The following is a 26181-nucleotide window of genomic DNA, read 5'->3' as shown; positions in this document are numbered from 1 at the left end:
CCAGGGAAAGCTCACATGCCCATTCTGCAGAGACCAACAGGGCAAGTGTGTGTGAGATGAGAATGACAGTGTAAGAGTGAGTGAGATGGCATGGGAGTGTGAGAGAGTGTGAGAGCGTGCACATATGCAGTGAGTCAGTGATGCAGTGTGGGAGCCACCACAGCACTGGAGTAAAGCACTGGAGCCTGGACAGCCAGCTGCTCACCTTATCTGCTGCACCCAAACCTCCCTGCTTCCATGCTGCCTGACAGCAGATACCAGTGGCTCTGGGTAATCAGCCTCTCACCCGCTGGGCTTGGTGCCCAAGGTCCTGAGGACTACCCACTGTCCTGCACCTGGGACTCAGGGTGCCTCATTTCCTCCGCAGACACTCAGCTCTCCCTTCCCCAACAGGCTCCTGTGGCTCAGTCTGGGTCACAGAGATACAGATAAGGAATGGAGCCAGTTTGGCTGGGATATAATCCACATCAGACCGAGATGGGACGGCCAGATTAGCAAAATTGATGGTAGCAAAATTCTCCTTTGTCTCTGGAGCCAAGGCCTCACATTCAGCATTTCCAAACTGATGCTTATGATCTTCACAGTTAATTAATGGCTCCTGTTCTGAACACATGCCTTAGTCCCCTGTTGCTGGGCTATTGTAACTTTTTTCCCTAATATTACCTTCCTACAGCAGTTAATTCCTATGCAATAGCTTAATTGGTGAATTCTTCTGTTTTTATTCAGGAACATGATGAAAAAGCAGGGAGAAAAAGCAAGATTTCAGTAAAAGGCACCACATTTTATTTTCAAATTTAAAATGAACTAGTGCCTCTGCCCGATACCCTTTCATGAGAACATAAAACATAATTAGAATTAATCTTTGGTACAAAATATCTTGTAAATAATTTTCTTTTTGAAAATGCTCAGTAAAGAAGAGAATTATTTATTTTAATATCCCTCTCATGGAGATCTTCTACAGCTTTTTACTTGTACATCAAATACACAGTATTTAGCAGTTTTTAAAAATTATCTTTTAGAACCATATAAAGCTAGGAGAAATACGTATGTATGAATGTTACATCAATGCTTGACATATGTAAATGAACACGAAGGCATCTTCCTGATAACCTCTTACAGAGGGACCTTTTGAGATAACCAACAAGAGAGACATTTTCTTATTGCAGAAGGTTTGGAAGATTAAAATTTCATGTTTTGAAACCTACACGTTCTCAGGATCAACCCTTTCATCTTATTTTATATGTATTTCAAAATAAAACACTTAAAAACACCTCAGTGCTCTGGATTCATGACAGCGAGCCCCAGGTCTCTGCATGCAGAGCAGGTATGGGCTGCTGTAGGAGACAGCGCTGGAGCTGTGGGTTCCCTGCCGCGCGTTGTCACACACCCCCTCCGCACCAGACTGCCCGCTCCCGCCGCGCCCCTGCGGGCCCGAGCGCCACCGGGCACGGGCAGAACCCGCCGCACCTGCGGGACAGCACCGCACTGCCGCCGCACCTGCGGGACAACACCGCCCTGCCGCCGCACCTGCGGGACAACACCGCCCTGCCGCCGCACCTGCGGGACAACACCGCCCTGCCGCCGCACCTGCGGGACAACACCGCCCTGCCGCCGCACCTGCGGGACAACACCGCCCTGCCGCCGCACCTGCGGGACAACACCGCCCTGCCGCCGCACCTGCGGGACAACACCGCCCTGCCGCCGCACCTGCGGGACAACACCGCCCTGCCGCCGCACCTGCGGGACAACACCGCCCTGCCGCCGCACCTGCGGGACAGCCCCGCACTGCCGCCGCGCCTGCGGGAGAACACCGCACTGCCGCCGCACCTGCACCTCTACCAGAACAGCCCAGCACCTCTTCCCATCACTGACTGGGGTAGCATTTCACAGACCATCTCATTCCACCCCACTGCTGTGAGCAGGGATGCCTTCCACTAGACCAGATTGCCCCAAACCTCTAACCTTACCATGAGCACTTCCAGATTCGGGGTATATCAAAGCCCTTCATATTTAAGGATCACCAGAAACTCACGTATTTAAAAGATGCCATGTCCTCCTAAGAAAATTCTCAACAAGTTCACAAATGAAGTTGACCGAGAGGAAAAAGAAGCCCACGTCCCCCACTGCAGCAGCTCGGCTGCTGACGGGCTGCAGTCACCATCAGCACAACTTCGCCTCTCTAACGGCTAACCCAGGCCTCCACGTCTGCTTTAGTTTAGGCAGTCTTACTTTGGATAAGACTCACCTGTCCTGCCCACATTCAGTACACACAGAAAGTGGGACACAGGCATAGCATTGCACTGCTTAGAGTAAAAATTACTTCAGTTTTTTCAGGGACCATATTTCTGTTCCTGGCCAGCACCGGTTTGCTGCTCTAGTACAGCAGATTTCCACTTCTCATCAGGAAAGTCACAGCATTCCCACAGTTGTAAAATATTTGAACATGCCCCAGTAAAATATGCTTCCTTCCTGCACACCATTTGGAACCAGGAGTTTAGATTAGCTCTTTTATTCAGGACTTCCACCTGCAAACTGCACAAGGCAGATAAACACATCCAGTGGTGCCACAACCCTGCCTGATCCTAGCACCCTGGCAGAGCGTCATGGTACCACTCAACATCTCTCCTCTCTGCTGCCCACTTCCTGTACGGGCCACTGCAAAGCAAAAGCCCAGGTTTTATTACTTTAACATTAATTTCCAACTAAATTACACTTAGAATTTCTACATAACTGTTTCAGAAAGCACTCATGACAACTTTTGCAAAGGATGACAAATAAGGTATATATCACAGCATCACAGTCAAATCTAGAATTAGAAATTACTTAAAATGTTTTTGAGTTGCCATGAAATTTGATACTAGCACTGTAACTATGATAGACAGTGTTGGTACATTAAATAACAGGCAAACAAAGCATTTGTCACTTTGGTGACATCCCCGCTGTTATAGATCATGGGGATAAAGATGGTGCAGCCCTTTTCCCAATGGCTCAAAATCATGATTTTACTGAAATTGACCCCAATTTCAGTCCTAAGAGAAGTTTGGGGATGATCTTGGATGGTATTCTACTGTGGAAGATGTGGAGCAGTCAAAAACATTGATGACACATCTGCAATGGCTCTGCTACCTGCTGCAGCACACACCTGTCTCCAGAGCTTGCTCTATCATGGCTGAACCACGTCAGCAGAAGATGTAGCACTGAGTTTTAACAGCACTGCCTAGAGAAGATTACATTTTTAGCCTTATAATTGAGCAACCATGTAACCTCCCAGTGAAGGACACTTGTTGACAACTTGAGGTGATAACACCTGGCCAGAACATCACCAATTGTAGGACCTGAGGAACACTGGAAGGGTGAGTGTAAATGGAGGGAAGGAATCATAAAATAAGAAGTGTGTATATAACATTTGAACAGCAATAATACTTTTCCTTCTGTAAAAAATTAGATCTGGACTAATAAGGATGGGACCTTTCAGATTCTTGGCTCTTCCCATATAGAGTGTGTGTGTGTATCCTCTGCCCACAAGACTTTGAGCCTAATGCCCCTCTCTGCTGCACAAAGGTCACTGCTCCCAGAGAGGGAAAACAGTGCCAGTTGCAGAATGGGCTTCTGGGGCAATTAAGCAACTGAAGACTAATTTCTAAGCTTGTGAAATAACCCTCAGCCTACTCCTGACCTGTCTCAACTTGCAATTAAGCCTCCCCAGTGATCTGCCAGTATCTTATCTTGCTGCAAGACACAAACAGTGCAACCCTATGACCCTGCACTGCACAAATGCTGGGGTGACTTTTCCACTGGGAGCAGAGTGGCACAGGCACACAGGAGCCAGAGCGGCCCTGGACACAAAGACACAACCCCATTCGGATATGCTGGGAGCCTGGATCTGCAGCTCCAGAGGTGCATAGGGCCACTTTTAAGAAAGATAAATTCCTGCTGTCCTGAAATGCTCTTTGCACACTGTCTATCGAGGTTCTTGTACACCTGGCTGTCAGGGTAGTTCCTGCTTCACCCTCCCAAAAGAGTACAAGTTCTCCCTTCACAGGAACTGGGCAAGCTGGTGCTGGCTGAACATGATTCAGATGCAGATGCTGAAAGTGAAATAATTTCTAGCATTTCCAGTTCCTTACAGCCAAAACTACAAAATGTTCTACTTCAATCAGTTACAAAAAAAAAAATAAATAAAATTACCAAACGCTCGCCATGAATGTAAACTGAAGAGGAGAGCCAACACTAGAGTATGGTGCGAAGACTGCTTATTCTTTGGGGAAATGGGTTAAAGCCAAAGTCATCTTTTAGAGATCCAGGACACACTCTTCACAGCCACAGTAGACTTTCCACATGGTTTTAATGTTATAAAAAACTCTTTATCTTTTGCCTTTTTACAGGTGGTTATCCCAGGTGTATTGCATGGTGTTTAGGACAGAAGAATTTGCAAAAAATTTCTGGCAAATAAGTGACCACTAAGACTATTTACAGTTGGAGAGAACTGTGCTACATATACTGAAAGGATGGCACCTTGCTGTCTTGTTTATGTTATCATGCAGTGTGCAGACCAGTGTGAACACTTGGAAGGAGTCCCTGTAAGTAATTAAGAAAAGCAAGCTTATTGCTGGTAGGTTTGTGATACCCATGGGATTAACATCATCTAGAAAATATTGATGCAGCTGCAAGCTGAAGACTGTAAACATGCCAAAAGTATATGTAGTAATTTTCTAAAATGTGGACATTAACAGAATATAGATTTAAGTTGATAACCAAAACCCACAGACATTTGAAATATTTATGAAAACTTATTGTCAAAACTGACAAGTGGATGAGGACATGTGAAGTTCTGTCAGGATACAGTAGGACTGAAGTGAGTGAAGCCTTGAAAAGCTGCTCTATGAGAATCCCACTGCAGGAGAGTTAAATCCGTTCTCTCATTCCTGCAGCCCTAAGACAAGCAAATGGCAACCTGAAAATGTCTGGTCCTATGGAGCCAAAAAGCTGCAAATCCACCAAACGGCTTCATACTAAATTAATCCAAGTTGGTCTGTGTTCTCAGTGATGCCAGAAGGTGTCAGCCAAGGGCTTCCACCAAACATTCCAAACCAATTCCCTGTCCAGAACCCAAACTGAATAAACTGACCTCACTACAGCCATGCTCCAACACCAACACTGGTGTCATGCCCAGGTGACAGCAAGCCATACAGGGACCTCAATGGTAAAATCACAGTGAGGTTTCACAAGGCCAGGTGCTGGGTCCTGCATGTGGGTCACAGGCATGGATAAAAGTTCCTGTGGGCACAACTGCTCACCAAAGTACCAATAATATCATATCTCTCAAACATCAATATTGTTTTGGTCTGGACACATAATTAATTACCCCACAAAAAGCTCTGTAAGTACGTGAGACCCAAATGAGATCCGTGCAGGCTCAGCCATTTTCAAACAATCACTATCCTGATTCTCTCAGCTCAGTGGGTTGCATCTACAAGAAAAGATCTATGCAAAAATGTTTAGACTGCTTGAAATAAAAGCCCAAGTGAAGTATCTCAGTAAGATTTTAATTATTACACTTTCAATGCTATGACAATATCATTTCTCAGCTTCTATACCAAGCCTAACAACATGTGGCAGGATTATTACACATGCAAATATATGTAAATGAGGTATTTAGAAAAATCTGATCTGCTGTTTTGGGATAGCATTTGTCCTTCTATTTCAACCACAAATTGAGAAAACAGAGAATGGAACAATACTGTGAACTAAAAATATTTTGTGTGCAGAGGATTATTAAGAATTTATTCTCCCTTACACCACAAAATACTCAATGTCCTTCCTTCCCAGTAAGAGTGGAGGAGCTCAGTACCACAGCATCAGGCTTATCCAAAACTCATTATTCTGAAGAACCATACAAACATGAGTTAACACAAGGTCAACCTATTTACAGGCAAAGTTACACCACCACCAGAGTTTTCCACCTTTACCTGAAAGGGACTATCACAGCCCTTGCTAAACTCTGATAGCTGCTCTAGGCTTAAACCTTGTTCTTCACATAAACCAGTGCTTAAAGCAGAGATTGTATTATGCTTTTGTTGTACGGCAAGAGAACCTCTGAATTCTCTGAACAGCCTGAGCAGGCAGCTCTGTTGCCTCTGTGAGCCCCAGGGCCAATGCAGTAACACTGCAGCCTGGCCCCAGCACCCAGGGTCCAACCTCGGCCCAGGGGCTTTGCAAAACAGACAAGAAATAAAGACTCCTGTCTCCAAAACGTGGCAGCATCCACACATAAAACATTGGCAGGGGAAAAAAATATCAACACCTAACTAACCCAACCCTCCACTTCAGTTAACAATACAACATTTTGAGGACATCACCCTGCAAAGCTTTCTGGCACGGTGTTTAGTGGGGGAGGTTGTGTGTGTGTGTAATGGGCTTACAGACATGAAAAGGAAAGTGTAGGTGTATCTAATCAGGAGACAGCTGGAAACTGACCCTGCCATGTGAAATAAGCAGGCTGGGGAAAGAGGAAGCTCCTGGAAAAGGAAGCATGAGGCCTAAGAAGACATCTCACATGCCAGAAACTGTGGATCAGGAGTGAAAGACACACATTGGCTACAGCTATTTTTAAAAATGCAATATAAATGACAAAATGGTGCCCAGCACATGAAGAAAAATTACTTCCATCTGGTTCGTACAGCTGGAACAAAGACACCAGGAAAAAAAGGGGTGGAAAAAACCGTGATGGGATAGGAGCTTTCAGAAGTTTAAACAGTCCAAGACAGAACAGAGGCAAGACAAACTAATATCAATCTTGCACATATCTTTTCCTTGCACACAGTACTCTGCATGTGATGCAGGCAGAAGGGGACCCTGAGGAGCTGTTTGGAAAACTCAGTTCCCATCCCTGCTCTGAGCCCTGCCCTTCCACAGCCGCCCCATGAGGGGGGCCTGCGTTTCTTAGTATACCTCGGAATTTAATTACAAAATTTCCTTTTGCGCTTCTGCAATTTACCTCGTGGACATGGCCAGGCTGATAAGGGGTTTTTTCCTTTTCCAAAGGAAAAGTGTCTGTGCTCAGACATAGCACCTACTGTTAAAAAGCAAATGTAATAGCATCAACCAACCCAACAAGCAAATAAATCACAAGCTTTAGCCAAGCTCAACACAGCATTTATGTAGGCAGCATGAAGCATAAACTCCAATCACTGCGCAGCCTTGCACAGAAGGATGACGCTCAGGGCTTGACTTCACAAAACATGGAAGATATGGAAATAGCTCAGATGTGTTTAACAGGTCTTTAAGCTTCAGTAGTAAGCAAGACTGAAGCACATGGGCTCCTGCTCATCCATGCCTGACAAAACAGTTCTGCAACAAGTAATGCTCCTGCCGTTCCAATAACAAGCACTGACAATTTCACAGCAGCCCACAAAAGCATACAGAATAATGCTCTGATAACATAAGCCTCTGATAAAATATAAATGAAGGCTAATTTCTCAGCAATGCAAGTCTGCTGACTTCCTTCATCTACTCATCGCAAAACCTTCTGCAGTCACAGTCAAGTCTTAAAAGCAGTAGGATGCATGGCACACAAGGGTGTGCAGTGCCTGCAGCTCCCTGACTAAGCCCATCACCTCTCACTTCAACACCCTAGTGAGCAGGTGAAGAGCATGTGAAGCAAACAAAATGTTCACTACTCTTCCTAGCTGTCATAGATCTTAATACTGGGAGAAAAATAACGAAAGAAAGGAAGGCAGAGCAGGAATTCCTGCCACAAGAGCAGTGCCAGCACAGTGACACAGGTGACATCGAGGCATGGTCACAGCCCTGTGCAGTTCAACACCTGTTACCTGACAGGGCAGAGGAGCCCCAGAACCACTGGCACACATCCAACACCAGCAGGAATAAGCTGTGTCACGACAGGGGAGGTACCAGAAAAGCAAACCATGACAGAAGACAGGAACCAGAAAACAGAGTTATATTGCTTGACTACAAATCCTATGTTACGTAGTTCTTGTCATAATTAAATCACAACTTTTCCATTCTATGAGTTCTTTCTCTGTTCCTTGTAGCTTGTATAGCCCATATGTTCACAACAGATGGATCAATGCTGTAGCTCAGTGACATTTTTCTAATTATAGATGGATTTATGAAATTCTTAAATAATTTTGAAGGAAATACTGCCTGCTGATGGAAGGTGAGTCAGTGTAGCATCACTGTCAGCAGCGAACACCAAAACCAAGGAAGTGAAATTGGTGTGGCTTTATTAAAAGGAAAAGGTAAAAAATTTATTTAAAAGATAAAATCACAAAAAGCTGAAGGAGACAAACAGGTAAAGTGTTGAGAAAGTCATCACAAAACAACAAAAAAAATTAAGTGAAAGTTAGATGTAGAGACAATCCATACAGGCTGGGTAGAACCCGGGGGTCCAGAGGACTCTCAACCCTGATGACTGAGCATTATCTGCCAGACACTTCAAACAAACTATTTCTATTTCTTAAGCTTCATTATGTAAATCTAATCTCAGTGAGGTTAAATAAAATACGAGAATTTAGGGTTAAAGTAACACTGTGTGAAACAACTTCAAATATCTCAGAACATAAAGACAGTATTTAAAGTTTGAATTTACATCAAACTTTAAGTTTGCTCTAATGATTTCAGATTTTTCCTGGCTCTTTACTGATTGTCATTTGAAGTGTGCTGTAAATAATTTTCCAATACAAATTGTTGAAAGAAGAGTTAGTTTTTGCAACTTAACAACAACTCATTAATTTATGGTCATAAATTCCAGGAATGAAGCAGCCTGAATGCTAAGCTGGCTTCTCCAATGAAAACAGCACTGACATCTATTATAAGGATGATTTACCAAATGACTGCATTATGCTTTACTGATTTTACAAACCAAGAAGCTCTGCTAATAATCATATAAGTGATTTAAAATTTACATGGAGCTGATTTACAAATGCATTACATCTCTACTGAAAATTCAGTAAAGGCTGCTATATATTATTTAAAGCTGTACAATCATCTGCATTTAACCTGAAGCTGAATCCCATTAATTTGTAACTTTGAGTGGCATCAACATACTTTAAACCTAGTATGTACAAACACATGGCATAGTCAAGACAGTATGTCTCAAGACTGAAATAACAGCAAGATATTTTGTTAATACAGCAAACACACACAGTGCTTTTCATGGAGTATCAGACAACATTCTGTTGTTCTCTGTAGAAAAAAAACCAACATTTGTATTTTCCAATTTTTAGTTTTTGCTTCCTGTGCAAATTAAGTCAAACGTAGTTCATGTGATTTTTACAGCTCCCAACATTATGCAGATTGCATAGCAATATTGCAGCAGTCTTGACCTTTCAGGGTCTTGGAGGCATGAGGGGATAGAGATTCCCCACTTTTGGAAGGTGGCACTAAACTACTGAATAGCTCTTCCAACCCTTGTGCCACACTGTGAGATAGTGCTGTTACCTGTTCTCAGGAGAGAAAATGAGGTACACCACCCCAACCTGTGAAAATTTTCCAGGAAGAGAAAGAGCCCAGCTCTCCCACCCATCTTTTTTCCCTCTCCTAGAGACTACCTGCTAAAAGACAAAGGTAGTAACAGAAAAGAGGCATGTGCAACGTGATTTCAGTACAAGGGATTGACCCTCACATCTCCCTCTCATTTTATGTCTCATTCTCCATAGCAGGATTTCCTTGGCCATGCCACTTTAGACCTACAGTATACATTGTTATTGTCTGTCACAAGATGGTGCAAATATTAAATTTTCAGCTAGAAATTCACTAAGCTCTACCAAGGCTCAACTGGTCACAGAGGTCTCTGATGGTTTAGCCCCCAAAGGTGGCCTTTCCTCCTTCATTTTGTTTTCTTCTGTCAGGCTCCAGTCCCCCTCTTGCCTCTCTCCAACAAGGAGGGGGGAGAAAGCCCATGCACCCTGTCCCTCAGGCCACCGAGGGCACAGCCAGCAGCACCAGGATGGCTCCCCAGCGGGGTGACTGCCTGACGAGGCCAGGGGCCCCATCCCCAGCCACTCTTCCACACCCCATGCTGCTCCAGAGAACGGCAGCTGCAGGGTGAAAGTGGCTGCTTCACCTAATCAGAAGCCCTTATATGCCAAAAAGTGACTCCTAAACTTGTTCTCACATCTGCACAATGCTGTAGCAGAATGCTATCAGATTAACAGTCTCCATTTTTCCTGTCACTCCTGCCACGTGATCGCAGTGGTTTCCAAACTTTGCACACTTAATCAGTACAAAATGTTTGACCATGGACTCCCAATACATGTATGCTTATTTATAAACTATGTGTATGTACTACTCAACTAATACAATATGCTTATTTTAAAACGTACACAGAAATACAAACTAGAAAGGAAAATAAAGATAAAACAAACCAAATAGTATTTCCTTCCTACTCCTACAGTGGACTGTCCTACCCACATTCTGCTTTGGAAACCACCACTCCGGGCAAACATTTCATCAGACAAGCTGTGCAGTTGGGAGAAAAGACCTTTCCCCATATTCCCACATTATTTACCTAATATGCTTAGGCCTGCTCAATCTCCCTGCTCATACATGACGTAAAGGGACTACAGTTTTAAATCAACAAACGAACAATTTTCCCTAAAATTCTCCTGAAACAAATATCGTGAGTTCACTCAAAATGAAGAGAGAGGCAATATACAAATAAACCTGAAACTATTATGATGTCTCTTTCTCACAACTCTCAATGGCTTGACTAACCGCAAAGTTAACCAGCCCAGGAGAGTGCATGCTTTTCACAACTGCTTTATTACTGTCTCTGTTGTTGTAACAATTAGCAAGAGGCAAAAGCTTCAGACAGCTCCAGGCAGACTCCTTCAATGTTCTCTGCAAGAGGGAACAACCTAAAGTATATCCAGCCTCCACAGACCCCTTTGTTATTAAGGGCTGTTTTTCAGAGGACTCTCTGAACCAGTGTCCTGAACAAGCTAAAATTAGCTTATCAGAAAGCTAGTCTTCCAAAAAGCAAACAAAAAAAGCTCCATCAAACTCCAAGAATGCTTCAAGTAAATTGATCTGGGAAAGGGGAGAAATGGTAAGACAAACACTGCTTGCTTCTTGATATCATCAATAAGCTGACAGGCAAACTTTGCAAGAACGTGTCACAGAATAGAGACTGTCATTTCAGTGAATCCTTTTCCCACACAGGCAGGACAAACTGAAGGAGACAGCAGTAATCCCCCATCAGCAGAGCAGCCAGGCTGATCCAAACCACGTGCAGGCAACCCAGCACTGAGGGGCTGGACAGCAGCACAGGCTGCAGCCCATGCTCTCAGAGCCTCTCACAGCCTAAAAGACCAACAGCACCATCCACTCACACTAGAATTCTTTGCTTTTATAAAATACAAAAGAAAATAAGAGAGGAATTAAAAACATTTACCAAATGACTAGGTAAATGGAAGGTTTTGTTGCAGGAACTAGCTAACAGTTGCTAAGAAGGACTACTCTGGCTGCTGCTCAGCCCATCGCTCCTTGCTTGACTGAGGTGCGCCATCCAAACAACCTAATATGTTTCAAAAGTAGCTCTCATTTCACTGATCAAATACATACAAAATCAGCCACCTGCCATGTGAGAAAATGACTAATGCTTGCATCTTTTAAACCCTTCGCTTCACCACTGAAGAAGCTTTTGAACACAGCACCATTTGAATTTGCTGAAAGAAACCTGCTTTTCAAAACAAGATTTCAAAGGGCTTAAGAAAACATACAAAGAGATGATAAAGATCAAAGGTAAATCTGAGTAACTTACTGCTGCTGCTGCGGCCTCTTCTCCACCTACATAGATAGAAGAAGCAATCTCCATCACAGACAAGTTTGTGGGAGCATCTGTAGTGGATGATGATCTGGGCCGACCCGACTGAATATCCTGAGCAGACCTTCTGTTGATCTGCGGGCTTCCTTTCGGGGCATCTCCCTTGCCCCACCTGCTGTGCAGGCTGGTCCCTCTCTTCATTTTGGGTGGCACTCTGATCTGCTGAAGCACCCGGTTCAGAGCTGTGGGGTGGGTGGAGACACCATCAATTTCAGCACAGACGCTTTGGCTTTCCAAATCCAGGTCAGGCTCCAGCTCAGCCTGAACTTGCTGGACATCATGTGGAGAAACAGACGACCTCCTGCGCTGATGCTGGAACAGGTGCTTCAAGCCTTGACCAATGACATTAATGTTCTCCAAAGCATTATGCGTTATTTTGGATAATTTTTGCTCTGATTCATGTTGTTTTTTGGTGTCTTGATCTTGGGATTTGCCTCCAGGATCAGGGTCATCAGACAACTGTTCAGTGCCAGACGGCTCCATTGCTGACACCCAACAAGTTTATTTGACTATTCATACATAAATATGTCCCCTTTCTTTAAAAGGCTTGTGTTTATTTTGAAAATGCCAAGATTGTCAGCCAATTAGGTGTATAATTGCTTCAAGAGTGACTATACATGCAGCTGTGCCACGGTGATCTCATGCTTATCTAATGTTAAACAAAAGAGTAGTCATTATTATACATCCATGCAGCAAGTGCGGGTTAAAAATCCATGTGCAAAACATGCCATTAACAAAATAAAATGTATCAGTCCTTGGAGCACCCCTCCACGTGGCATTAGTTGCATCTAGGCTGTATGCAGAAGCCAAAGCTTGTGTGAGACAAGTCATTCATTGCCTGGGGGGAGAAGTCCAGCACAGAGGGTGCAGGAAAGCAAGAAAGGTAAAAAAGCTGTTCAAAAAGGGGAGAAGCAAGAAGAAACCAGTGGGGTTTTGTTTATTCAAAACAAGCCCATAATAACATCTAACATGAGGTTAAACTTCTGAAAAGCATGTTAGTCACTTAGGCAGAATTAATTTTGCTCTTTGACAAAGATCTGATACTAAGACCCTAACTTAACAGTATTTAATACATGCAAAAAACCAGAACATTTCCAAATGAGTTATTCATTTCCACATAGTGAGAAATGGCTTATTACAGCCAGCATCCACTGACGGCACTGGAAACTAGCTGTGAAAATCTATCTTCAAGCAAGAACAGGCAAGGGAAATGCTTTCAATTGGCATACTCTTGTCCACAGTTCTCAGAGGAAACAAGAATGCCTTTTGAAAAGTAGATTAAGCAACCAAATCTGCAAGGGATCAGCACCAGGTATGTGCAGTTCAGCCTCTGGCACAGGAAGTGCGCAGCTGTTCTTAGAGAGCTCAACCCGAGTCATTCCCTGGGCTCAGGCAGGACTGGATTATACAACAGTGCAGCCCAGCACTTGCTCATAGCAACAACTATGGGAGAAGGTCAGCAAAGATATGGGGAAGAAAGGGAGGAAGGAAGGAAGGATACAGTAACTGAAAGGGTTTTACATCAGCACCATGAGATCACATGCTCAGAAGCTGACCACTGTTTTCTGCAAGAGAAAACTTTGATTAGGCTTCTTTAAATATAGAAACCAGCTCACAGAGGTCTACCTCAATCTTGGCAGAAAGCCGTTTGTGCTTTAGAAAATAATTATTTGAAACTCAGCATATTTGGGGTTTCAGAGTGTTCATTTCTATGCTAGAACAGCTGCAGAAACATAACGCATTGAGTTTACAACTGGAGTGCTCTTGATTTTGGGCATCTGAAGCCTAACACAGTGGGTTAAACAGATATTCCAAAATGCTTTCCAAATTGCCATCCAAAAACAGCAGAAGAGCTGCCTCTCTCTCTCTCTCTTTTTTTTTCCAAGTGTCACTGCTATTAGCTGGAAGCAAGAAGAAACTCAGTACTTACAGAAAGCAGAACACTGGAATCATGCAGGATTTTATCTCAGTGCTTTGAAGATGCTATAAGCATTGAGTGTAAATAAACTGGCCAGTTTAATCAGTAACACATTAAATGCAAAGGAATAAACTACATCCAAGAAAAATATATTGACCCACATTAATTCAGCAATTGTGTGGCAGAAGAAAAAAGATGTGCCAACAATGTACCTACATACTTAACACTTTCTTAAATGAATTAAAGTGCCTTTCTGTCTAGCAGTATGCTTTGGCTTTTGAGCTTCCTCTTTCTTAATCTTTATTTTTCCCCCCCAGGTAACAGGTTTTGCAGAAAATTAGACTACAGGTCTCCACTCAATTTGTGTTTTGGGACAAAAAATCTCAAAACTAGATCCTCTTTTTTAACCAACAGACCAAATGCTTCAGTGAACAAAACTCACCATCTTAAAAAGCAAGAGTCCCAAAACTATTTGGCGTATAAAATACAAACCTGACAGCTGACCCATAACTGCCTTTTTCATTTTAGCTAATTCACTCAGCATTTATTTTCAGTCAGGACTCACTGAAGAACTGCAGTTCTTATCTAAGATGATTGGTAAACTCTCCAGCCAGGATCTCTTTGATCTCCTGCATGCTCTCTATCCACAATATCACTGGCAATGCTGCTGGTCTTAAAGAACACCACCTGAATCTAACTGGAATTCCATGCATTATCTGCTACAAAAAACTACCCTGTTTAAATTAACCCTATGGCAGCTTACAAACCAGCCCACAGTGAGCTCACAAACTAGGCATGACCACCCTGTGTATTCTGGGACATATTTCTGAAATTATATGGCCTCTCAGAGGTTCCTAACGGGAGCTTTGTAGTCATCTCCTACTTCTATTTCCATAGGATGAGTCTATTGTGAGCCTGAAATGAGCTCTGCAGATTACACATGTGGTATGAAGATCCTTACAAATACTTATTTGTTCTAGTATCTACTTCTGGAGAAAAAAGTAAGTGTGAAGGATTGTGAATCTTCAAAATTAATTAGCACACTTATTTACATTAGGATTCAACTTTTGTGCTCACTTTTGTTTTCTCTACTTACAACCACCTTTATATTCTGTTAGTGGGAGGAAACAATACTTTATAGCATAAAGTTCAAAAACGTAAATTTCTTATTTGTACAAGAATATACTACATCAGGAACAAAATTCACAATAACATATACAGCCAACTGAGAAGATGTTATAACATTGTTACATCCCAGAAGGTTCTAATACAGTCCTTTGTGCAATTATTTCCCAGGAGCCCTGGGAAACAAAACAGTTCAAAAGGAAAAACTGGCAAAACCAACATTAGATAATAGTGAAGGATAAACTTGTACTTGCCTCCATCATTTGCCCTTTAGCATGGCTGACCCACAGCAGTCCCTCCACTGAACAGAACTGCAAAAGAAATTAGGTATGAGATACAATACTGAAAACAGGAGGAAAGATATACAAAAACAACAAAGAAAGAGCATGATTCCAACTTTTAATTTTTTTTTTAATAATTTTTTCCCATTGAAATGCAAGCAACCCTGGAAGCTGTTCTGTTTTAAACTCTTTCAAATAACTGAAGGGATATAAATATGACTGAATTTAAACTGCAAGTTTAACTGAAGTTAAAACTGAAATCTTATGGAGTTAATCAAGAAGTTCTTGTGAAGGAGCATTTTCTGTTGGGGTTTGTGGCCACCACCACAGGCTGAAAGCAGAGGAAGATGTCAGGTTTCCAACCTGCACCATATAGATTTTATTTTCTTCTCCTATTTAGTCATTCTCCACACTCCCAGCACAGGTCAAACAGCTGTCTCTGGTTTACCTGATGTTCACCTCACAGGAGGTAAAAGCTGTGAGCACTCAGACACATTTGCACCTGCCACAGCTCCTTGCATGGGCAGCCCCTCCCTGTACATTTCTGCAAATGACCCAAAGGCCAGGTGCTTGCTAGGAGATGACAAGAGGACAGCTGAGACCAGACATGGTGACCACACTTCTCTAGCCAGCCACAAGGACTATTCTGGAACACAGCCAAATCACCCAGATTTTCCAAAGATAATCATTAACTCAACCAGTTCTTGAAAACAGGGAGCACACTATTCTTCAGGTGAACATCACAAGAACTCCGCACAAAAGGAGTATTTTGACTGTTTTATTCCACATCAGATTCCCACGTCCAAGACAGAAAGACAGAAAGAAAGGGTTACTCTGATCCACTGAAGTGGGATGCTAGAATATGAAGAAAGTGATGACAGCAAATATTAGGAACTTGGAAAAAATGAATGAACACATTTTTGAAAAAGATCTTCATATAGAAGAAATTCCATTTTTATACTAGCAGTATGCAGGGATTTTAGAAGAAAAACAAACTGGACGAAGAGTTATTTTAAAGACAGCCTGCTTTACTAGGCTCAAGAGGAAACCTGCAATTCAAAACTGTGTGGTCTGCCACAGGAGGGCTGACAGTTGATGCTTCCACTTAATTTAGTGGCTTTTTTCAGAAAACGGACATCCTCACCCGCTCTTCCTCAAAACCAAACTGAAGGTAAGGCCAAACAGCAGTATTTCCACTAAAACACCTCTGTAAAAGGGAAAAATGTTGCACCCATATTTACGTGTTCTACAAAAAAGTCAAGTGCATGCTCTGAACTCAGGACTTCACTGAAGAACACTGAAGGGACATCTCCAGCCACAGTCCAAGCAGGGATCTGAAGCTGCCCTTTCACAACACAAGAAGTACAACAGAAATAGTGACTTAAGGAATTTCCAACCTCTTTTGTCCCCTGGGGCTCATTTTCAGAACCACAGCATGGCACCCAATTTTAGCTTTTGTAGGCGCAGATATTTCCAGGACTGTGATATGAACCAATACAAAAAAAAAAAAAAAACCCTCTTATTTGAAGGAAGACAGGACTGAGGGACAAATCTGACCATAAACCCAGTTATAACAACTTTAGAATAAGGTTAAAGAGAGGAAGTAGACAGGGTACACAATTACTCCTAAATGGTGTTACCCAAAACCTCCTATCTGATGCTACGCCCACAAAAGCTGCAGAAACAGGAACTCGCGTGAGCTTCATCAAGGGCTCAGCAGCATACAAGTGATTTCACTTGCACAATTCAAATACTGCATTTTGCAAACAGAGAAACTCCCTCCCCTAAAGGAAAAGACTGAAGAAGTGTTAAGCAAATATTCAAAACAATGTGTCTTCCACAAAGAAAAGAATGCATTTAATTCCTTGAAGCATCTCCAATATTTTAGTGGTCAGTTGCACTCCTACTATTAACCTCCCCTATTAACATTTGCATTATCTGGATCTGATCCTTCAGTCTTTGGAAAAATGCAACAGTACTAGGCCATGGCAAGAATTTCAGCAGGATCTTTTCTGGAGAGGAAGGGATGGAGGGGAGAGATCAAAGCTGCTTTATCTCCTCATTGCCTGTCTGCCAGAGACACTGCCACCTTCTGTGTGTCAAAGCTGACTCAAATGTCAGGAACAAGAGAACCATAAAGTGGAAATACAGGTATTTTCATTCCCCTTCCAAGGGAAGACAAAAGGTTATACTACACCTATTTCTGTCATTAAAGAGAGACATCTAAGCACTCTAATAATACAAAGAAAAGAAGAGATGGCCTCTCATTTTAACTTCTAGCAGAATTACCTGTGATAATACCAGCAGAGAAGCTGCCAAGATTTAGCAACTCTAGTTCTAAAAGAGAGGGTTATTCCAGGCTTGCAGTTGTAAGGAGGTTAAAACAAGTTAAATTAGCGGGCTTGTAAAGAAAGATATCATCTACCACCAACCCACACCCCACACTATGTGTGATTTTAACATGTGCTTTTGGCCCTGAATTTGGAAAGTATCATATTTACAATGACTCGTGAAAGAAGTAGAACTAACCTCAACACAGAGTGGTAAAATACTCCCCCTGATGACTCAAAACCAGCTCTACCAGTATTGTTTAAAATGTGACACAAATCTGGCAAGACAAATTCTGACCAGAAGTCAACAGTCATCGCTATTCTGAACACTGATGCTGCTCAACCATGGACAGCTTCATCCTGCTCTTCAGAAGAAAACTCTCCCTCCTGATCCTTCTTCAAGATTGCTACTCTAGGGAGCTTATACTTAAGTGCAACTCTTTAAAAAAATTTTGTAACAGTAGTGGCCTTAATCTGGGGCCAGTTTGTTTACCTGGCCTTTTCCAATCAAGCATTCGCACATTCCTCCCTGCAGGACTACAGACAAGATGTTCAGGTTGCCCATCAAACACTGCTTGAAGTCCTTCAGTCAGCACTTGCAGGAGACTGGGAGGACCTATCAGTAAAAGACTACCCTCACCCACGCCTTCTTACCTGTTCTCAGTGTTAAAAACCTGCTATCAGCTGACAACAGAAACAGGAGACATGTAAAAGGTGGTTTTGGCTTGACTCATTAGAGTCACTTCTCCCAGTCCCAGGTAGGCTCAAGCAGAGCTTGAGACAAGGAACAATATAACTCCATTCCTATGTACCTAACGAGCAGGAACAGCATCAGCCTGGCCCGTGTATCTCAGACACCGTGTGAGCAGAGCCATGGCACCTGCCCTGCAGCACACAGACATGCTGCCAGGCCTCTTTTCAGGCGCCAAGGAACCAGCCCAGCACAGCCACAATTCCCTATCCCCTCAGAGCAGCACCTTTTGGAACAGGACCCATGTTAGCCATCCATCAACTGCTACCACACGGACTTGTGAATTCCCTGCTTTGCTCACTTTTTGGACTTCTGCAATAAAAATACTGATGCATATCTATGGTCCTTCTATTAGATCTTATCATGCATTTTAGAGACACACACACACTGCACAAACACAGCACAGCAAAGCAGCCACTCACAAATATGCTGCTTTTCAATATCTGCCTCCACATCCAGCTGCACAGAGGCAGTAATGTGGTATAAAGCAATTGGGCTTGACTACTTTGTTGCCAATGGGAAACAAGTAGTCACGCATTTAAAACCTCAGCCAAAATCAGAATGTTTCCTCCCACATTCATGGTAGAGTCCACATTAAAAAAATCCACAAATCTTTACCCAAAGCAGCACAAGAGAGCAGTCTTATTTGAAATAAGGCTGAATTTCAGCTACCACTGAGAAGGTGCAGGCTTACAATCAGAGCCAAAAGCAAGCCCCAAGTCAATGGCTCCTTACAGAGCTGTTGTGCAATTTGGGTTTCTGCCAGAACACGTGTTTGCTAGCTGCAGAGCAGCTCTGCAGCTGGTCAGGCCCCCAGTACAGGTACATGGGTGGTTATAGAACACCAGCTACACCAGGTGGGTCCTCCCCAGCTGCAGAGCTTCCTCTTTCCCTTAAATGAACCTCGTGAGGTTCCTGCCTGCCTATTCATCAAGCCTATCCAGGTGCCTCTGAATGGCAGTACTATCATCAGGTCTATCAAATTCCCATCTTGTATCATCTACAAAATTCCTCACCTGGCCCTATTAATATTTTATTAATAAAGAGATTGTACAGAACTGGACCCTGTACTTCTCCCACAGACTGGAATAACACCAGAAATATTTAAAGGATTTTAGTAAACCAGAACCAAAACTTTCAGCACAACAAACCAGCTGAGAGCTAACTCCCACAGCAAAAGCATGACCAGCACAGGAACTGCGCTGCAGAGCAGCAAGCAGCCACTGACACAGTCTCCCCCTCTGCTCCTCTTACCACAGCATGCTCTGCAGCCCAGGCAGCCAAACTTCTCACAGGTATCCAATGCCTACTAGCCAAGTTCTTTTGTTATGCAAAGGCTCATATACACAGAATATTTTCCTCCACAAAGCATTTAATATAAATCAGTAGCAACCAGAGCTAGAGGCTACCCCAGCTGAAAGCCAGCACAGGGAAGGACCACAGCTCCACACACCTTGGAGGGACTGGCTTTCACCAATATAGCTTTTGCCTTACTAGTCAGTCAGCCATCACTGGCCTGAATGGGCTTAGTTCAGTCTTACAAAATCTGACCCAAAGTCACTCTGTGTTCATTTCTCCCATTTTAACTGCTATTCAACCTCAGGATCACAGCAGGGACACTCACTGCTTCTCACACACAAGTGACACTGCCCCTTACGATTGTGACCCACTAAAGCATGAGATGCACGTTCAGCAGGCAGTCATTTACAAACATGGAGTGCTATGGGTGCAGCACTTCAGTGATCCCAGAAAAGGCCACAGTCCTTTTGCTCAAAACTAATATAACTGGGAACCATGAAAAAAACATTTATTTGCCCGCAGGATAATCACCATGGCAACTGGCTTCCAGGAAAATAATAGTCAACAGCTTCAATAAGAAAGGCCATTGGATTTGTTAAGGACACCATCAGCTCACACAAATACAAAATATACTGAAATTCGCCAACTTTATGCCTGAAGAAACTGCAAATAGGTATCTGCAAACTTACTGTCATAACCCATCCCACCAGCTATATCAAAGGCAGTACCATTCATCTCAACACTGCAGTGTCCTTTAATGTTCTTTGAACTATTTAGACACCCTGTAGAACAGTTTTAATGCAATGTTCTTTAATGTACACAATTTCACCTTTCAGACCATTTCTTTAAATCAAAAGAAAACTTTATCGTATACTCAATCTCCTTGTCACCCAACATTTTAGTAATTCACTTTTAGTTATATGAGTTTGAATAATTAAACTGCACTTATGTTTTTTCATGAAACAATGTTTTAAAAAGGTAGGTCAACATTATCTTACAGTTAAGGAAATAAAGACTAATACTCTGTTTAGGAATACACACAGAGACATGCACTCTATGTATTCTTACAGGTATTCAAAGATACTGCAGGAGTTGTTCTATTTTCACAGAATGGCAGGTTTTTTTGGAAGTGTGCACCATCAATTGACAGGATTACAGAGATCATAACCTACTTATATACAACAAAAAAAAAAAAGCACCATGTTGGGTTACACAATCCACAACCCTGGTACACTGCATAAAGCATCACTAAGCTGGCAATGGGCAGCTCAGCAAACCACTCCTGATGTGTTCTTACAGCTTCTATGAAAGCAGCTCACAGGAAACAATGCTCCTCCTTTCTGCCCGATGCTACTTTTGCACACTGCCACAGCCAAATAACACTGCCCAAGCAGACTGAGAAACATTTAAAGTGTGCTGCACCAACTTCTGCCCACTTGTAACAGAGAATCTCACCAAGGTGCCAATCCCTGGCCCCAGCTCTGCTTGCAGGCAAATGATGGAGCTCCTTCATCTAAGGGATCCCCTTCCCAACCACTGCACTTTGCTGCCCATCACAGTTCACACTTGCACTGCAACACAGCCCATTCTGCCTTCCTGTTACAGCAACACCATCAGGCTGTTTTAAGCCAGACAGGGAGGTAGGTCAGATCTGTGTCCCTCCAGTATCATGTCAGTCTGAATCACTGGAGCTTATCAACAAAATCGTGTGTGTTGTCTGCTAAATACATCCTGTACAGCAATGTGGTATGATGAATGATTCAGTCAGGTAGCTACTTTCAGCACAACTAGTTTTCCTTTTAAACTAAACCCACTAATGAATGTCTCTTCTGGAAGCCAGAGAGGTGTGTGTTTGGCTGCCTTTCACTGTAAGCCACCATTAACTGACAAGACCTCCACCGCTCTGGAAGGCTGGCATCTACATCACAGAAGGGATAACCAAAGGGAGTCCAAGCAGCAGTCCTTTTACAAAAGGAAAAAATGTTATCAGTGCACACCAGCTTCCTCTAAGCCCAGATAGAGGCTGTTAGCCAGCTTCCTCATTCCAGGTTTAGAATACATAGACAGCTAAAAGCTTCCAGGAAAATAAAACTGTGCATGTTGGTTACTTTCTATGCTGTGGAAACAGCCAAGGCTGTCCATCTCTTGTTACCTGGGTGGGACAAACCTGCACAACAACAAGGCAAATCCCACCCAGATCTGCTTGTGTCTTGTACATCACAGGCACATTGTCTAATGAGACTGCTCCTTTCTGGGAGCAGAGACCACTGCGCCAGCACCTGTGCACAGGAAGGCAAGCAAAATATCCTTCTTTCCTAACCTTCATTCCAGATGCTTCCAAATTCAAGGCAAGTACTTTGTAACTTCATGTGAGTGCTTTACCTAAACAAATAGAGCAACCACCATGGCCTCCCAGGTGCATTTCAATGACTGCTGCATGTCTGTCACATAAGCTGACAAAGAAAATTTCTGCAGACCATGGTGGTATTTAGGAACTGAATGGGTGAGCAGTGGATACAGCTTTTCTCAAGACAATCTTTTGAGTACTCCCACAGCAGGTTCAACCAAGGTCACTCTCCATACAATGCCAGCTGGGTATTCTGGTGCTCCTACAGCCTCACTGTGTACACATACATTCTGCTGCTAAAACCATGCAAAACAGTGCACATCAGCCTAAATCTAGAATATGTATACCTAGAGCTCTCTTTGCCCTAATCAGATGGCTTTCCCCTTCCATGTGTTCTAAGTCATAGCAGGCATACATACCTCAAAAGTGCTCAGGGTAGCTTGTCTCTTTGCATAGGTATGCTCACAGTTGTAATCCAAATGTCATCAACAGACGTCTAACTTTAAAAATTTAGAAGTATAAATTCCAGAGGAAACAGGAAAGTCAGGGGAGGGAAGAAGATATGATTTATCAGCTTCTACATTTACAGACATCTGCAGTAAGTACTGTAGGTCATTTTCAGAGTAAATCTTGGCAACAAAGCTTCTTTGTAGAGGAGAAAGACCTGCCAAAATTAACAAGCATAATAACAAACACCATTAATACCTGATAAACAATAAAACAGCACACATTATTCAGAGTCCCCTTCAGAGGAAATAATTAACTCATTTGAAATACTGAGTTTCTACTGGCTTTGACGTATTTAAAATTAGAAGCAGCCTCTGAAGTTACCTCATACTCTGACTACTTTAGCATAATAAATTATCTCAATGAGGGAAATCTTCTAAGCATTCAAATGAAGTTTGATCATATCAGAGCATACAACACTATACCACATCACAGATTGCCCTGATTCAGAAAAAACTTCCCAGCTCACCAAATGCCTTGATGTTCACTGGGTATTTTGCCACAGGAGTGCCTGTGTGACCAGTGTCAGACTAAAGAATTAAGGCACTGTCCAAAACAAGGACCAACACATAGCGTGATGGAAGCCCCAACACAGCATGCACATAAAGTACATACTTGGGGGGTACCTGCATGGTATAAATGTTCAGGAGTGCTGGCAAACTTCTGAACTTCTCAGGTTTGGATTTAAGTTAATAAAACGTAAACCTTTTTGGCACAAAGACCTCCTGTTCTGTGTCTGCATTTCACACGGTGTGTCAGATCTAGGTTCCTAATCAAAGTTCTCCATCTTATTTTGATAGAAGTATTTTGTATTTTTGGTACATGACTAGGATTCTTCTCTATAAATAAAAAGGGTCAATTAGACCTGCATTACTGTAAAATGTTTCTGAAAGTATGAAGACATTATATTTTGCAAAAATATATTTAACTCCACACAACTGCTTGTTTTCTTCTTTCCTTTTTCCTTAACAGTTTGGCTGGAAGAACAATTTTGAGAATTTGGAGCTTAAATTCAAGCCCAAAGAATCAGCTCACTGTGCTGTAACGATATCCAGGGTCTCAACTGCTTAGGGGAGTTAAGTAGTTTAAGTATTTAATCATAGCAGAATACTAAGTTTCTAGAAGTGCAGAAAATGCACATCTAGACTGTCACCTTCACGCTCCATTTCATTCAGCCATCTTCACTCTTTCCAGGGATGTCAGTTTATCCTCTAGGAAACATTGTGCCAAGTTCACAGATTTGCTGACCTTGGAAGGGAGCTCGGGATGTCACTTGGGCCACCCAGGGTTCATTGCCCACACACCATTTTGAAAGTCTTGCTACTGAGAGACCCCCGTGTTCCTGGCCCAGGCAAGATCAAGTCCCCATGAGCTCCAGTCCCCACAGAGAGTGCACAACCTCTGTGCCAAGCAGCATTCAGTGTGCCACAGCCACCAGCCTTGACCAGGACTTAGGGGACAGGCACAGCAAAAACCACTCCCTGTATTTCAGGGGTGAGGAGACTCCAGGTCTATCAAGAGGCAGCCAACCAGCTACCTCATCTGAGAAACACCTTGCACTCAGTGAATTCAGGTGGCAAAACCCAGCCCTCACTGGCAGACAGCTACAGAACCACCTGAGGAGAACATGCCACACTGGTAAATGTGCTGGGGAAGCCAGTGGAAAGGGAAGACTCCTCCTCCAAAGCTCTAAGCAAAAATTCCTAGAAACCAAGCCCAAGATATTATCACACCAAGTCTTTTTGAATGGTTCAAAGCAATTCTCAGAAAGATCAGAGAAAACACTAACACGAGGTTTGCCTGACTCCAGAGCAGCCACAGTTGCTAGCTCACAGTCAGGCACAGGCCATTCACCCAAGCAGTGGAGGAGCTGCTTGCTCCCTCTCCCCTAGACTCACTAGATACAACCTGCAGAATGCACCTCTCTAAACACATGGAAACAAAATCTGTAGACTTAGAATTATTTCTGTTTTGTATCTGAATTAGACATAGGTTTTAATTACAGGAGATGCGAGACATCCCAAACTATGACACAGAAATGCTTAGGAAACCAAACTCAGCAACTTTCATGTAGTAAATGGAGGAGGGAAACCCGAAGTTCCAATTTCTTTCTAAAGCAAATTCCACACAAAGTAGATCTTTTTCCATCTTCAGTTTGCTTCCATATTTTGGATGGCTTCCAGACCAGCTGGGTGGGTTTATCAGGCAGCAGAACCGGACACATCGTATACAAAGCTCCAACAAACTTGTTCATTTGGTGCCAGAACCCTGTGTGGCTGCAGAGCTGCTGAGCAGCACAAGCCCTGCAAGCTGGGGAGCCCCACAGTCCCCAGGCAAGAGAAGGAAGAGCTCCCCCAGAACCAAGACAGAAACAACCCTTCCAGTGAGTACACCTACTCACCAGGCCTTCCTTGCCTCTAGACACTTCCAAATGGACCAAAAATTCACCCTAAGAGAAGGATCATGACCAAAAATGGAGTCACCTGCCACATGTTACCCTTCAGTAAGACAGAGTGAGCGGTGAGCATCAGGGACAGCAGCACTTACTCTCTGGGCTGAGGAGAACCCAGTGTACTGGCTCAGGTCAAAGCATCACTACTTCAGTGCTACACCAATAGCCTGAACTCTTACTAAGGGCTTCCAACCTGCAGAAACATCTGATTTTAAGGTTTGTGGATGATGGACACTGTTTATTGATGCAGTGGGAGTTACATTACCCTCTTCTGTCTCCCCCTCCCCTAGACTTCCACTCAGATCTTTGTACCTTCAGTTCAGACCTTTACACTTCCTACCCACCAGGAAGCCTCATTAAGTTTCCTTACTGATAAGGTTTTTTAGTGAAAGTGATGCTTCCACCCACCATGGGAGTTTTGCTGGCCACGGCATTTGTCACTAATGCACACCAGGTACTTCTGTGTCTCCAGTGACAGCAGCTGCACACAAGTCACAAACAGTGTCAGCTCCAAGTCTTGTGAATTGTGGCACTCGTAAAGCTTCAAAGCTGCTGCTTTACCCCTTAAGCTCTTTACTTCAAAGGCCTGTCAATGACAATCTGCTTTTAAGCCGGCGAATTCTGAACTCGCTATGAAATAATTCGTGTCTTAACCATCTCATCAAAGACAGCCAAGGCGAGCAGGAATCAGTCAAGCGAACACACGCCTCAGCCGCCCCGGCGCGAGGGCCGAGGCAGCGCCTCGCGAACGCCCAGCGCCGGGGGTGCGTGGGGCCGCGCCGGGAGGGCCGCGGGCGATCGCGGGGCCACGGCAGGGGCCGCGGGCGGCGCTCGCCACCGCCGGGCCGGACATGGCCCCGCGAAGCCCGGGCCCTGCGTCCCGGACGATGGCCTGGAGCGGGGCGAGGGGGCCGGCGGGGCCGCGACCCGGACAGAGAGTCCTAAAGCGGCCGCAGGAGCGGGGGCGGCGAGAGACTGCGCGGCCGAGCGGGGGGCCTGGCGGTGGCTGAGGCGCTTGCGATGGGCGCACGCGGGGCCGGCCGGGCGGGGTCCCCTCGCCCCATCCCTCGGTTCTGGGTGTTCTCCCGCCCCGTTCCCGATCCCGTTCCCTCTCCGTTCCCGATCTTGCCGTCCGGCGGTCACTCACCGGCCGAGCGGCGGCCGCTCCATCCCCGCGCGCCGCCACCGCCCGGCCCGGCCGCGTAACGTCGCGCGAGAGGTGGGGCCGGGCGCGCGCGGTTGCGTCACCTGCGGGGGCGGGCCCTGCGGTAGGGCACGCCCTCCCCACAGCGCCTGCGAGCTGAGGCCCCGCCCCAGCAGCGC

The 26181-nt window shown here is 44.0% G+C and overlaps 1 protein-coding gene across 7 annotated transcripts in view; it reads right to left on the bottom strand.

Annotated features, from left to right (window-relative positions):
* TMCC1 (transmembrane and coiled-coil domain family 1) overlaps positions 1-26085 on the bottom strand; it is a 64923-nt gene extending 38838 nt beyond the window's left edge. Inside the window, exons 1-4 of one of the 7 annotated variants that reach the window (XM_041464236.1) lie at positions 26006-26085; positions 22319-22563; positions 15146-15202; positions 11786-12030 (exon numbers count right to left, since the gene is read on the bottom strand). In XM_041464236.1, the coding sequence (XP_041320170.1) occupies positions 11786-11989 (204 nt within the window). In that variant the 5' untranslated portion in view covers positions 11990-12030; positions 15146-15202; positions 22319-22563; positions 26006-26085. Of the gene's footprint in view, positions 1-11785; positions 12496-15145; positions 15203-22318; positions 25244-25266; positions 25339-26005 lie in introns of those variants that run through there. The other 6 variants (XM_041464229.1, XM_041464252.1, XM_041464285.1 and 3 more) reach the window with 6 other exon arrangements.
* Positions 26086-26181: the final 96 nt, after the last annotated feature.

This window comes from Pyrgilauda ruficollis, unplaced genomic scaffold, assembly GCF_017590135.1.
Source record: "Pyrgilauda ruficollis isolate IOZ18807 unplaced genomic scaffold, ASM1759013v1 scaffold10, whole genome shotgun sequence".
Lineage (NCBI taxonomy): Eukaryota > Metazoa > Chordata > Aves > Passeriformes > Passeridae > Pyrgilauda > Pyrgilauda ruficollis.
Note: the sequence above shows the minus strand (reverse complement) of the source record. Positions and strands in the feature narration are given on the sequence as shown.